Genomic DNA, 12,773 nt, shown 5'->3' on the forward strand with positions numbered 1-12,773 from the left:
CTCTACGATTTTGTCCGCTTGCCCTCTGCCGGCACCATGCCGTCTCCGGTCCCGGGAGGGCTGCCCTCTGCTTCCGTGGCCCCTCCGGGCCCGCTGCCCCGCCACAGAAGCCCTTCCCCAGGGAGCTCATGGTGGTGGACCAGAGGACGGGATCGCCACCTGAGTGCGGCACGGGCCTCAAGTGTGGCGCGGGAGGGGTCCCAGGCCGCATGCTGGCGGAGGTGGTCTGGTTGTCTGAGGTCCCGGGTTTGGGTGAGTTCTGCTGCTCTTCACGAGGCTGCCGGTCAGTCCACGGTAGCTAGCGGCTGCCGTTCCTCGCACAGTGTGGGGTGCGCCGGGCTTCAGGGCTGGGGCCTTCCGACCAGAGTCTCAGCGGAGGAGACCGCAAGCAGGACTGGTCCCCCTGCTTCAAGGACAGGTGAAGTTCTGTGTCAAAACAAAATGAGAAGAGTCCCCCTCCCTGGTTATAGAATTAATAAGTATCTCGTTAGGACGCTTTGAGATGTCGGGTGGCGCCAGCGGAGCCTGGAAGCAGCCGGTCGGCCACCGGGCCCTGACCCTCGGTGTGTTCCCAGTGTTCCTGCCACGGGGCCAAGGCTGCCATCTGCTCGCTGCTGTGGCTGGTGGGGTCATTCTCTCTGCCTTGAGGCGCGCCCTCGTCAGGGAACACATAAGGGACCCTGGATGAAGACTGGATTGTAAGATGAACGCTGGGACACCGTGCGGGGTCCGAAGGGAAGGACGCACGAACGCTGGGATGGTCCGGCGTGGGTGCAAATCCGTGGCGAGAACTTACTTCCCAGAGACCCGCCCGGTGGTGCTGGTGGAGGGACCTTGGTAACGAGCACGAGGCCACGTGCTGTGGGAGGGCACTCCCCGGCAGCCTCTCCGGGGGCTGCCCCGTCGGTCCTTGCTTCAGGGCCACGTTTCCAGTGGACGCTGTAGCCGTCCACGGCCACTGAGCCTCTCTCTCCCTTTTTGTTCTCCCCTGCAGGTCGCGGCCATCAACCCCAACCACCCGCTCGCACAGGTGCCCTTGCCGCCGTCCATGAAGAACTGCATTCAGCTGGCGGCCTGTGAGGCCAACGAGCTCCTGCCCATGATCCCCGACCTCCCGGCCGACCTGTTCACGTCATGCCTCACCACCCCCATCAAAATCGCCCTGCGCTGGTAAGTGGCTCCTGCCGCGACCTGGGCTTCCCCCGGGGACCCAAGGGACGCAGATCCCAGGGACCGACCCTACAGACGCAACTGGTGGGCGTCAACTCAGCCTCCTGAGGCTCAGGCTTTACTCATAGAGAATGAAGGAAACGTTCTCCCTCTTGGGTGAGTGGCGCCTGCGGTCTGTTGCCGTGTGGTTCCCGAGAGCACCCTCTCCGTACCGGTCCGCTGGGGGAGTGTCCCTAGCGGCAGCCCTGGGTGTTCTAGAAGTCGGGCCGTCATGACACAGAGAGCTGTCTGGCCCTCAGGTAGACTGGAAGCTGGATCCCGGCACTGACCGCCGGCCGTAGACCGAGTCATGATCCTTTCCTCCCGCGCCCTTTGTCGCGGTCTGGCGCTCTGGAGAACGTGACCGAGGACGTGGGTGGGATGCTCCACATGGGAGAGCCCGCGTTAAAGACCCCGTGTCACTGACGGGCGCCACCCTGGGACGTGCGTGCTCTGGCCTCCACGTCAGGGCTGTGCCGCCGACCCCCGTTGCTCCTTCATTCTTCCTCTCTGTTTTCTGTCTTGCTGAGAAGCTTCCGCATAGTACTTGTGCAGCCAGGAGAGAGCGTGTCCCGGAGGTGCGGGAAAAGCACACAGCTGCGAGCTGTTCCCGGTGCTCTGGGGGGCGTTTTCCAGGGCTTTCTACCAGGAGACACACAGACCCTGGTCCTTCTCACAATCCAGAGAAGCACTGGAACAAGCTTGGGCCCTGGGGGCTGAGAGCAGTGACGCGTCGCTGGGGAGACCTACGAGGGCCTGGGCTGCTTCGCCCCTGCGGCAGTGTTTCCCGTAAGCCCAGCGTCCTGGGGGAGAGGTTATTGGTGTTGGGCTCGCTGCGCAGCACCCCTCTGCTACCCTCGCCCTCTCCCCAAATCCCAGGGCTGTGGGGGAGCCCAGGGGGAGCCTCCCGTAGGGCGACTTAGCCCTGAGCAGTGAACGGGGAGGGGGAGCTGTCTAGAGGGGCAGGCAGGGGTGACCCACTGTACCCCTCAGCGGCTGGGCTTATCCCCGAGTTGACATAGGCCAGCACCCGCCTGGGGACGCTCTCCACTGCGTCCCGAGAAGCAGAAATCAATGAGGCAGGGCACAGCCAGCACAGAGAAAGCTGCCGAACGTCGGCCACCAAGCGCGTGCACATGGTGGGAGCTGAAGGAAGACAGGAAGCCGGCGGTGGGACTGCGACGCAGGAATATAGAAACGTACCCAGTGGAGACGCAGGAAGAAGGAACACGGTGGATGGGATCCGTGGCAGGGAGGGCAGCTGCAACCAGGTCAGCTGGCAGGGGACACTGAGGGACATCAGGGCGGCTGCCGGGAGGGGCAGAGAATAGGCCAGAAGGGCAGGTGGCACAGAGAGACGGACGTTCCCACAGGCAGGGAGAGGTCAGCAGAGGTGCCGCTCCCGGAGGGTCACACGGCCACGTTCCCAGCACGTGGGGAAGAGGCAGAACTCAGTCCGAGTGGCGCCCACCCACCAGGGGGGCACACGGGCTCCCCCCGTCGTCTGCGTCCCCGAGACTGCAGCTCCTTGCATGTGGGTCTCCGCTCGCGAGGCGTTGGTGAGGTTTTCTCTGTAACCATCTGCCCTGTTCAAGAAAGATCATGGGTCGGGGCGCCTGGGTGGCTCAGTGGGTTAAGCTGCTGCCTTCGGCTCGGGTCATGATCTCAGGTTCCTGGGATCGAGTCCCGCGTCGGGCTCTCTGCTCGGCAGGGAGCCTGCTTCCCTCTCTCTCTCTCTCTGCCTGCCTCTCTGCCTACTTGTGATCTCTCTCTGTCAAATAAACAAATAAAATCTTTAAAAAAAAAAAAAAAGAAAAGAAAGATCATGGGTCATGTGACAGGACTGTGGAAGGTCTCTGGTCCAGAGGACTCAGGAGTCCATTCGTTCCACTCATGATCCACAACACAACGGACAGAATCCCTCGGCGTCCGTCAGACCCACACTAGCGCCACAGGAGGTGCAGAGAAACGCGGTGTTTTCGCGCCTTTGGAGTCTAGCTGAGGGGACAAGCTGCGGCCTGAAAGTTAACGACGTACGTGGGAGCTTGACACGGGCAGAGCGCGTCTGGGTGTCACAGGCAGCTCGGGGTCTGACTGAACACATGCGTGCACCGGGGGCTCTCATGTTCCCGGGGACGGACGCACTCTGAGGGCCCACGGGACGTGTGGAGGAGACACAGCCCGACAGGCTGGCTGTCCCAGGGGTGACGTGCATGTCTGCGAAGAGAGCCCGTGCTCCGGCCTCATCACGTAGGAAGGTGTGGGGCAGGTGTAGGTCGGGGGTAGACTGAGTGAGAAGTGCGTGCTTTGAACGCTGAGCCATGGCCTTGGACTTGGAGGACTGGCCGGGAGAGCCTGGATGGTGTTTCATGGGAACGTGACTCAGTAGGAATAGCGCTGCAGGGAGATGACCCGTGGGATGACGGTCCCGATCTGGTCGCGATGGGCTCGGAGGCGGCAGCAGGAAGGTGGAAATCTGTGGGCAGGAGACCCCACATGTGCGCCTGAGAGCAGGCCTCGTTTCCACTCATTTTCCTGCCCCTCTCTCCAGGGTTTTCTGCCCTTCCTGCCTCTGTGCACCCTGACTCTGGAACGATGTGGCGAGCCAGGTGTGCTCAGGGCCTCCGACCCACCCCTGCCCCCCCCCCCCCACCAGGCTGGGGCTGATTTGATGGGATTCGCATGGGGCATGTTTGCAGGTTTTCAGGCAGGTGATGGAGATGCAGGAAGGGGGCAGGGGAGAAGGCCCGGGGAGCCTAGAAGGGAATCTGTGGCCCCCCCGCCCTCCGTCCTCGCCCCCCAGCACATGTGCCCAGCACAGTGAGTGGATGTTCCTTGTCCACGTCTCCAGCGTGCGCTTTTCCATCTTGGTCAGGAGGGCCTTAGCGTTCACTAGGGAAGCTGCTGGCACGTGGACGCCGGTCGAGCCGCACAAATTCTAGAGTGGGTCCCTGCCCTCTGACCGGTGCGAGGGCTTTCGTGCTCCCATAGCCTGATGTGTCCTGTCAGGAGCGACCCGAGGTCCTTTCAGAGTTGGGATATGATTAAAACTTACAAAAGTGAGTGTTTGGTAGGAAGCACTGTGAAGGATAAGTCAAACTCACCAGGTCACCAGCAGATGGACCCCAACGCTGCAGGGCACAGCCATCGGATGACCACTGTCTGGAACGGCGAGGCTGTCCCGGGTGGGCGGACCCTTACAGTAAACCACTCCATGCCACGCGGAGGAGCTGAGGTTAGATCGAACAGAACTGTCCTTCTGGTGGTGATAAGGCGTCACCGTTGGGAGCCTCGTTGAGTAAAACGTGCTCTTGTCTCTAATGGCCGAGTTAAAAACCACCAGCTTTTCTCAAAGAGAGAAAGGAAAATAATTTGGTAGGTAGTACTCATTTATATGGTTAGGGTCAAAGTTTGTTTTTTCCGTGTAAAAAGCAAATGTAACGTGAAGTATCCCTTTGTAGAAATCAACTAAAAAGCAAAAAAAAAAAAGAGAAGATTATTCAAGATTTTACCATCGTGAGCACAACCAGTGCTAACTTTGGGGTCTTTTTCCTGTCAGTCTTCTCCGTGCACGTACGTTTCTGCCCTGGTGTCAGGAGACTGCAGCCGCGGTTTCCTTTACTTCATCTTCGGTGTTAGAATCAATTTATCCTAGACCATTAGGCAGCTCTTAGTAAACATCATTTGTAGTGATTGCATAAGATTTCACTGTGTTAATGTTTTGTGTCTTATTTAACCAAAACCTTGGACTTTAGGATTTAGGATTCTGTAAATATAGAAAGGAGAGCTCAGACAACCTCTAGGGTAGGGGTCTAACAACTTCTTCGGTAAAGGGCCAGGTAGCGAGTCGTTTGGGCTCCGTGGGCCCGAGGGTCCCAGCTGGGCTGGTGCAGCAGGCCAGAGCCGCTCGCAGTGTGTACGCGGATGGGTACGGCCGTGTTGCAGTAAATCTTTATTTGCGGAAACAGGTATCAGGTCCTACCTTGCCAACTTGTACCGTAGAGAACAGAACCAGGATCTTAGTGCAGACGACTGCTGTCTTCATCTACTGGTCAGGAAATAACCTAAAAACAGGCCTCCCCCTCCCTCCTTCCTCCTTCCTTCTCCTGATGGAAAGCAGAGGATGCCTTTTGACATAACCAGGCACGGTTATGCAGACCGCTGTGTGCCGTATACACACACCAAGTCTTGCTTTCCACGTACGAGCTGTGTACGAGCTGTGTACGTTCATGGTTGGTGGTCTGCGTATTTATGAACCTTTTTGATGATGAAATAGTTGTTGGAAAATGTTGTTTTCTGATTTTCTCTTCATGTTTTGTTTCAGTCTTTCTTGTTTTCAGAAACTGATCATTTCAATAATTCTGAAATGAGTAAGTACATTGCTCCCTAAAGAATCAATTGCCTTGCTCACCATGTATGTATATCAGTGTAGTACAAGGGTCTAAAATATGTTTTCTTGGCTTTTTCTACTTCTTGGATTGGTGGCAGAATGCCATTTTAAATTTATCCTGGGTATATTTGTGTACTACTGAAAATTATAACTCAATGCTATTTAATTTGCTGCGGGACTTGCTATAAAAAAGATTGATGCCTTCTGTACTGTGCGGCATGGAATTATACTGTTTATTAAAGAAAATGATAGACATTATTTTGGATTAAATAGAGGTCAAGAAAACTTGTTTCCTTCCTTTCAATTAAATTAGGAATTTCAAGGAGTTTAAATGTTAATGATGCAGAATTAATGTAGATCTGTCCACATGGGAAGTCTTGCCCTCATGTTTACCTAGTGAGAGAGGCGAAGGAGAGGGCCAGTCCCCGAGCGGCAGGCAGAGCCCACACCCGGGTCAGGCGCCCGCCCCGGTCTGAGTCCCGGCTCTACCAGTTCCGAGCCGTGCGGCCTCTTGCCCTCGTCCTGACAGCAGGACCAGAGGTGCCCCGCCCCCCAGGCTCACCGTGCGGGCTCACCGAGTTGATCTGTGTGGTGGCACGAAGGACACTCAGTACCTGCTGGCCGTTCCCGTTACGGACATGTGAACGTTCCAGCCAAACAGAAGAACGAGTCAGGCTGGTCGTAACGACTCAGCAGATGAGAGACGGCTGAAACCTGAGCCCTGGACGGGGAAAAGCCAAAGAGAAGTCAGCCGACTCCAGAGCAAACCGTTGGGATGTGGGAACCAGGTGCCGGGCCGCCATCGTGCGTCTTGCCAGGCTGAACAGAGTGCAGTGACCACTTCATCTCACCCCTGGCTGTGACGTTTGCTTGCTTGCTTCCTTTCGTTTTTTCTTTTAAGATTTAATTAATTCATTTATTTGAGAGAGAAAGTGTATGTGCACAGGCATGGGGGTGGTGGGGAGCAGAGGGAGCGGGAGAGACTCCCAAGCAGACTCCGTGCCGAATGCGGAACCTGACGCAGTGCTTCGTCTCATGACCTTGAGGTCGTGACCCGGGCCAAAATCAAGAGCTGGATGCTTAACCGACTGTGCCGTGCAGGCACTCCCTGCTTTCTGTGTTTCTTAAAGACTCAGCCAAGGCTGCATCAGAATTACCTTTAGAGACGTCAATTCCGGCTGGTTTTTGATGAGGGGGTTAACCATTTGTTCTCTGTAGCATTTTCTAGAACACAGCTTCTTTGTTAAGACAATTTCCTGCCTACCATTCAGTGCTCCATGGTAGGAGCTGGTAGCTTCCATTGAAAAACTGAAACGACTCTGCTTTACTTCGAACGTGTGAAGCCCGAGACGCTCAGGGACCCTCCCGGAGAACGAGGCGGTCCAGGCACACCAGGCAACCCCGTCCCACCAGGACTTTGTCATCATGCCCCTTGTTGCGTCTTAGGCCTCGATAGAGGCAAGTTTCACTTGGAATTTATCGAAATGGTTTTCCTCTCTGGAGGGCTTCACAGCGAGGCCTCAGCACACACTGGTCCTGCTGCATGAGCCCCGGGAGCTTCCAGAGTCTCTCCGGTTCTGATGGGTCACGTGCCCCCACGGAGGACGGCGTTTCCTCCAGACCAGAACGTGTATGCTTCCTGCGGCAGGGTGCCGGCATGCGCTGGTCAGGGGGAGGATCGCAACGCCCGCGACAGAGCTCCTTTAACGAAAGGCCACGTGCGGAAATGTGCCGTATGCTGCTCGGAAGCAGACTGAAGGAGCGGGAAGGGCAGGGCTGCTGACCTTCAACCCCTCTTGGCCACTCCCTGGTCCCGACCCTGGACCCACTCCTCGGGCTGCCACGGGTGGGAAACCGCTCAGCCATGAGCCGGGAATGCGTGGACCCTTGGGATGGCTGAGACCGCTGGGGGAGGGGAGAGGAGGCCGGGATGGAGATGGCAGGGAGTGCGAACCCTCCAGGGTGCAGGCGAGGGCGGGCTGAGGGCGGCTGTTCGGGCCGTGTGTGCCGCTGCTCCCTGGACTGCACTGTACGGGGACAGAAGGAAGGAGGGAGGGAAGGAGAGAAAAATGGTGACCCCAGCCGGCACGTGCAGAAAGCAGAGGAAGAAGTGAGCGTGAAGATGGCAGCAGGGTGACAAAGGAGAACGCCGCGAATGTGAGGGACAAACAGGCAGGACACGGTGGCGGGACGACCAGAACGGACAGAGTGAGAAACGCAGCAGGTGCGCTGACAGGCAGCATCACGGGCGCGACGGGAGCGCCGGAAGCACGGCCGCGACTTCCCACCGAAGAGACAGAGACGGGAAGAGGGAGAGACCAGAGGACGAGTGACAGAAAGAGAAGGAAGATACCAGTTATGGAAATTGTTGGATCCGTCCGCTTGTTAGACAAAACCACCAAATTAATGAAAACAAAGTATAATTTTCACATGAGGAGAGAACATTTTTTTCTCTAAAAGAAGTAAGAAAAAGAAAAAAGAAACGCATGATAAATAGAAAATGTGAATTAAGGCAGCCCCAATCAGTTCTGAAATAAAAGTGAAGCTCTGTGAGTTGAATTCGTCTCTCAAAGTACAGCGATTCTCACGCTGGATGCAATTCACTGTGACACAGCAAACAAAAGGTTTGAAAGGCTGAAAACCACAGGATTTGGAAGGAAGAGAAATTTGAACCAAAAGAAGGCCGGAGTGGCTGTTTTAATGAGCCCGAGCAGAGCCCGGGATAAGCCGGGAGGGGAGAAGGAAGGGTGTCTTACAGAGAGAAAGCACAGGAGACCAGGGAGACACGCCGACAGGACTCTACACACCTGACAACGTGGCCCAGAACGACGACGGAGTATGAAGGAGCCACGGACAAATGAGGATGAAGATACTGCGATAGCAAGGAGGTGGGAAGTAAGGAGCGTCGGTACGATTCCATCACCGGGATTACTGAACGGGGTGTTGACAGGTGTAGAGGACCTCACCGGCGCCAAACACGCATGTACGTTTGTGGCACACGTGGCCGATCCACAGAAATTCACCGTGGGCGGGGCTACAAGGGAAGCATAACCGCAGGCGTCAGCGTTGTGTCTGCTCTGCTCTCGGACCACCATGCTACGAAATTGGAGCTCAGGAACGGAAAAAGAGCTAGAAAGAAAGCTCTGAAGACGGAAACTCTCACTCTTAAAGCACCGTTAACTACTCCTAGAGGAGTTTTCTTGTCTGGGACGCGCTGAAGCAGGCTCAGAGTTAGTCCGTGTACTCGGAAAACAAAGGTTAACATTGAAGGACACGAGGTTCCCCTTACAGAGCCGGGCAAATGCCGTGATCTGTAGAAAGAAGATGCTGCAGAGAGAGGCAGCCCAGAGCTGCTCACGGTGTCTCCACGACCCTGGCAGGTCTGGGGAACGCCCCGGAATCCCACGATAGGAAGGGGAGTCCTGGGGCTCCCACCACTCCCCATACAAGGTTAGACCCTCACTCTCATTGGCAGCTCCTCTTTCAAGCAAGCCTGGCGCCTGGTTCCCTACGTCCCGACGGTCCGCTCTGGGAGTCGGCTGACTTCTTTTTTACTTTTCCCCGTCCAGGGCTCAGGTTTCAGCCCTCTCTCATCTGCTGAGTCGTTATGACCAGCCTGACTCGTTCTTCTGTTTGGCTGAAATGTTCACATGTCCACAACGGGGGTGGCCAGCACATACCGAGCATCCTCGGTGCCACCGCACGCTGCGCCTGGGGGACGGGGCACCTCTGGTCCTGCTGTCAGGACTAGGGCAGGAGGCCGCACGGCTCAGAACTGGTAGGGCCAGGACTCACACATGGGTGGGCGCCTGACATTGGTACAGGTTCTGCCTGTCTGCCTGGGGACTGCCGATCCCCCTTTTAAAAAAAATAAGATAAAATAAAGCTTTATTGATTTATTGAGAGAGAGAGCGAGCGAGAAAGAGCATGAGCAGGAAGGGCGGAGGGAAAAGGAGAGAGAATCTCAAGCACACCCTGCCCGAGTGCAGGGCCCGACATGGGGCTTGAGATCACAACCTGAGCTGAAGCCAAGAGTCAGACACGTAACTGACTGTGCCACCCAGGTGCCCACCTCTTTCCTTTGCTGTAATTTTGTCCCCAGGGCTCGCTCTTGTCTTGCTCCTTTTCTTTCACTTTAGTGGCAGTGTGGAGGGAGTTGAGATCGGTGTTTGAGTAAAGGCCTTAGCAGCTCACCTGACTTGGGGAGGGTGCACCAAGCTCTTCAGCAAACATCGTGTTAGTGGAGAAACTTGAGGCACCCTCCCTTTGAGGCTGGGAACAAGGCAGGATTTCTCTCTGGCACTTTTGCACTCCTAGAAGTACTAGTTGTCAATAAGACAAGATAAATAAGTTGTAGAAAACAAAAATGTGTAATTATCTCTGTACAGCATGGGTCATCTGGCATAGTCCGTCGATTCTAGGATGCCCGTTTTCCCATTTGGACATCTCCAAGATCCACTGCTGTCTTATAATCACATGCCTGTGTAATTAGGAGTACCTTTTCTTTCTTAGTGGTACATGGAAATGCTTACAAAAGTCCACTTAGAGACATACACTGTGACCTTTCTCATTGCACTGTTTGTGAGATAAACTAACTGAAGTTTCAGCATGAGGGGATCGGGTAAAATATCAGATAAGCAGCAGGTAGAATTGGTGAATGAGGTAGATGTATGTATGTATATCTCCACACATATACACACACGTATAACTGAACTCAAGACTATGATCATACCTATGGATTTTAATTTGAACAGTTTAAATTGTATGGTCTTTGTAACACCAGGAAAAGAAAGATGCATTAAACTGTAAGTAGAAGAAAGTAAATTTTTTTTTTAAAAAAGGAGCAAAAATAAACAGAAAATGCACCAGAAAAATCTAGAAACCCATGGAACTAGGTAATAATTTTTTAAAACTTCAATAAAATTGTTTAAGTTCTCTTCGGAATGGGGAAGACCAGAAAGGAGACACAGATTCCCTATATCAGAAGTAAAAACAGGGCATCACTACAGACCCCACAAGCATTAAAAGGGTTATAAGGGAATCCTTTTAAGTAGGAAGGACTTTATTCCAATAAATTCTGCATCTTAGATGAAATGGATGAATTCTGTGAAAGACACAAATTACCGAATCTGGTACAAGAAGAAAAAGGAAATTTGGAGAGTTTGTATCTCATGAAGAAACGCAATTACAGTTAAAAGGCTCACAAAGAAAACTCCAGGCCCAGCTATCGTTACCAATGAATTCTCAAATGTTACATAAACTTTTTCAGAAAATAGAGGGAGATCATTTTCTATCCCATTCTGGAAGCTAACTTTGACCGAACATCAAAGTCAGACAAAGACTATACAAGGAGGGAATAAAAGGAACTTTCAGACCAGGATTCCTCATTAACACAGATATAAAAGTCCTTAACAAAATATTAGCAAATGAAGTCTCTGAATATATAGAAAGGATAAAGTGTTAGGATCAAGCAAGGTTTGTCTTAGGAATGGAAGGTTTGTTCAAGAGGTACAAATCCATACACGCAATTCATTATAATGTACACAGTTTTATGAATGATCTCACTGTCCTTTTCCAGAATAAAAGAGAAAATCATATGATCATCTCAATGGGTGCATAAAAAGCATTTGACAAAATTTGACACCCTGTCATGACGAAACAACTTGGAAACTAGGAATAGAAGCAAACATTCTCAAGCTCCAAAAGGCATGTAGGAAAAGCCTGTAGCTAACAGTGTACTTAATGATGAAAGGTTCAGCATTTTCCCTGGAAGGCTGGAAACAAGACTAAAATGTTCACTCTAGGCATTGCTGTTCAGTATTGCACCAGAAGTTCTGGTCAGTGCAGTAAAGCCAGAAGAAAATAAAAGGGCATGTAGGTTGGCAAAGAAATAAAACTATTTATTCACAGACAACACGGTTGTCTACGTAGAAAATCATTTAAGAAGTCTACAAAAACCTTTCTGGAACTAGTAATTTATTGTAGCAAGATTCTAAGATACAAGATCGGTACCCCCACATCAGTTGGATTTCTATATAGAAATGACGAACACTTGGAAATTAAAATTTTAAAACATGATTTGCTGTGGCTACATGATCATGAAATACTTGGGATAAATGTAACAAAATGTGTGCCAGACCTGTGCACGCGACACACAGAAGGAACGTCGCGGAGAAAGACACAAACATGTGGAGAATTGCACTGTGCTTGGTCTGCAGATCCAGTTCAATCCCAGTCAGAATCCTAGTTTTTAACCCTATTTTTAAAAAGAAATTGACAAGTTGATTTTAAATTCTGTATAGAAATGCAAAGGGTGTTAACCAAAACAATGTTGAAAAAGAGGCACTTTGGTTTCTTTCAAGGCTTAGTACAAAGTTGGAGTAATCGCACCTGTGGTATTGGCATAAGGACGGCCACAGAGATCCGTGGAAAGGGATGCAGGGCGCACCTGGGACCCACACGTGTTTGCCCAACTGACTTTGGACAGAGGCTCCAAGGGAATCTGATGGAGAAAGGACGGTCTTTTCACAAACACTATTAGAGTAATTGCCTCTTCATTCCGGAGACACAAAACCCCTCACCCTCGTTTGTACTCTACAGAAAAATTACCTTCTGATCTTATACAAGTTAAAATTATAAAACTTGTACATGAAAACATAGGAGAAATTATTGATAATTTTTAGACATGACCCAAACAGCACAAACCATTAAAAACATGGACCAGTTGAAGTTCGTCAAAATTTAAAACTTCAGCTGTTTCACAGACACTGTTAAGACACCTCGTTGGAAAGATTTACCATGCGTGTGTCTGACAAAGCCTTGTACAGAGACTATCGAAGGACCTTCGAAAAGTCAAGGAGACAACCCAAATTTGAAAGAAATGGCCAAATGATTGGAACAGGGGTTTACAATGAAGGCACATGCATGGCTGATGGACACCTGGAAGGCACGTGGTGTGTCGTGGAGAGCAGACCATCCAGAGTGCCGGACGTTGCTGGTGGGAGCGCAGACCGTACAGCTGCCCCAGAGCTGGGTCTGGCCGTTTCTAGTGATGTTAAACACGGCCCGTCAGTTCCGTACCTGTTTATTGACCAGAGGGAGGAAAGCCTGTCCGCAGGAAGAGGAGCACGTGAGTGTTCCTGGCAGCTCTGTTGTGGACGCCCCAACCTGAAAC

The 12,773-nt window shown here is 52.5% G+C and overlaps 1 protein-coding gene across 2 annotated transcripts in view; it reads left to right on the forward strand.

Annotated features, from left to right (window-relative positions):
* Positions 1 to 12,773, forward strand: part of RPTOR (regulatory associated protein of MTOR complex 1) — a 307,922-nt gene that overhangs the window by 149,563 nt on the left and 145,586 nt on the right. For both annotated transcript variants that reach the window (XM_045984016.1, XM_045984017.1), the window contains exon 6: positions 995 to 1,170. In XM_045984016.1, the coding sequence (XP_045839972.1) occupies positions 995 to 1,170 (176 nt within the window). The remainder of the gene's footprint in view (positions 1 to 994; positions 1,171 to 12,773) is intronic.

This window comes from Meles meles, chromosome 18, assembly GCF_922984935.1.
Source record: "Meles meles chromosome 18, mMelMel3.1 paternal haplotype, whole genome shotgun sequence".
Taxonomy (NCBI): Eukaryota; Metazoa; Chordata; class Mammalia; order Carnivora; family Mustelidae; genus Meles; species Meles meles.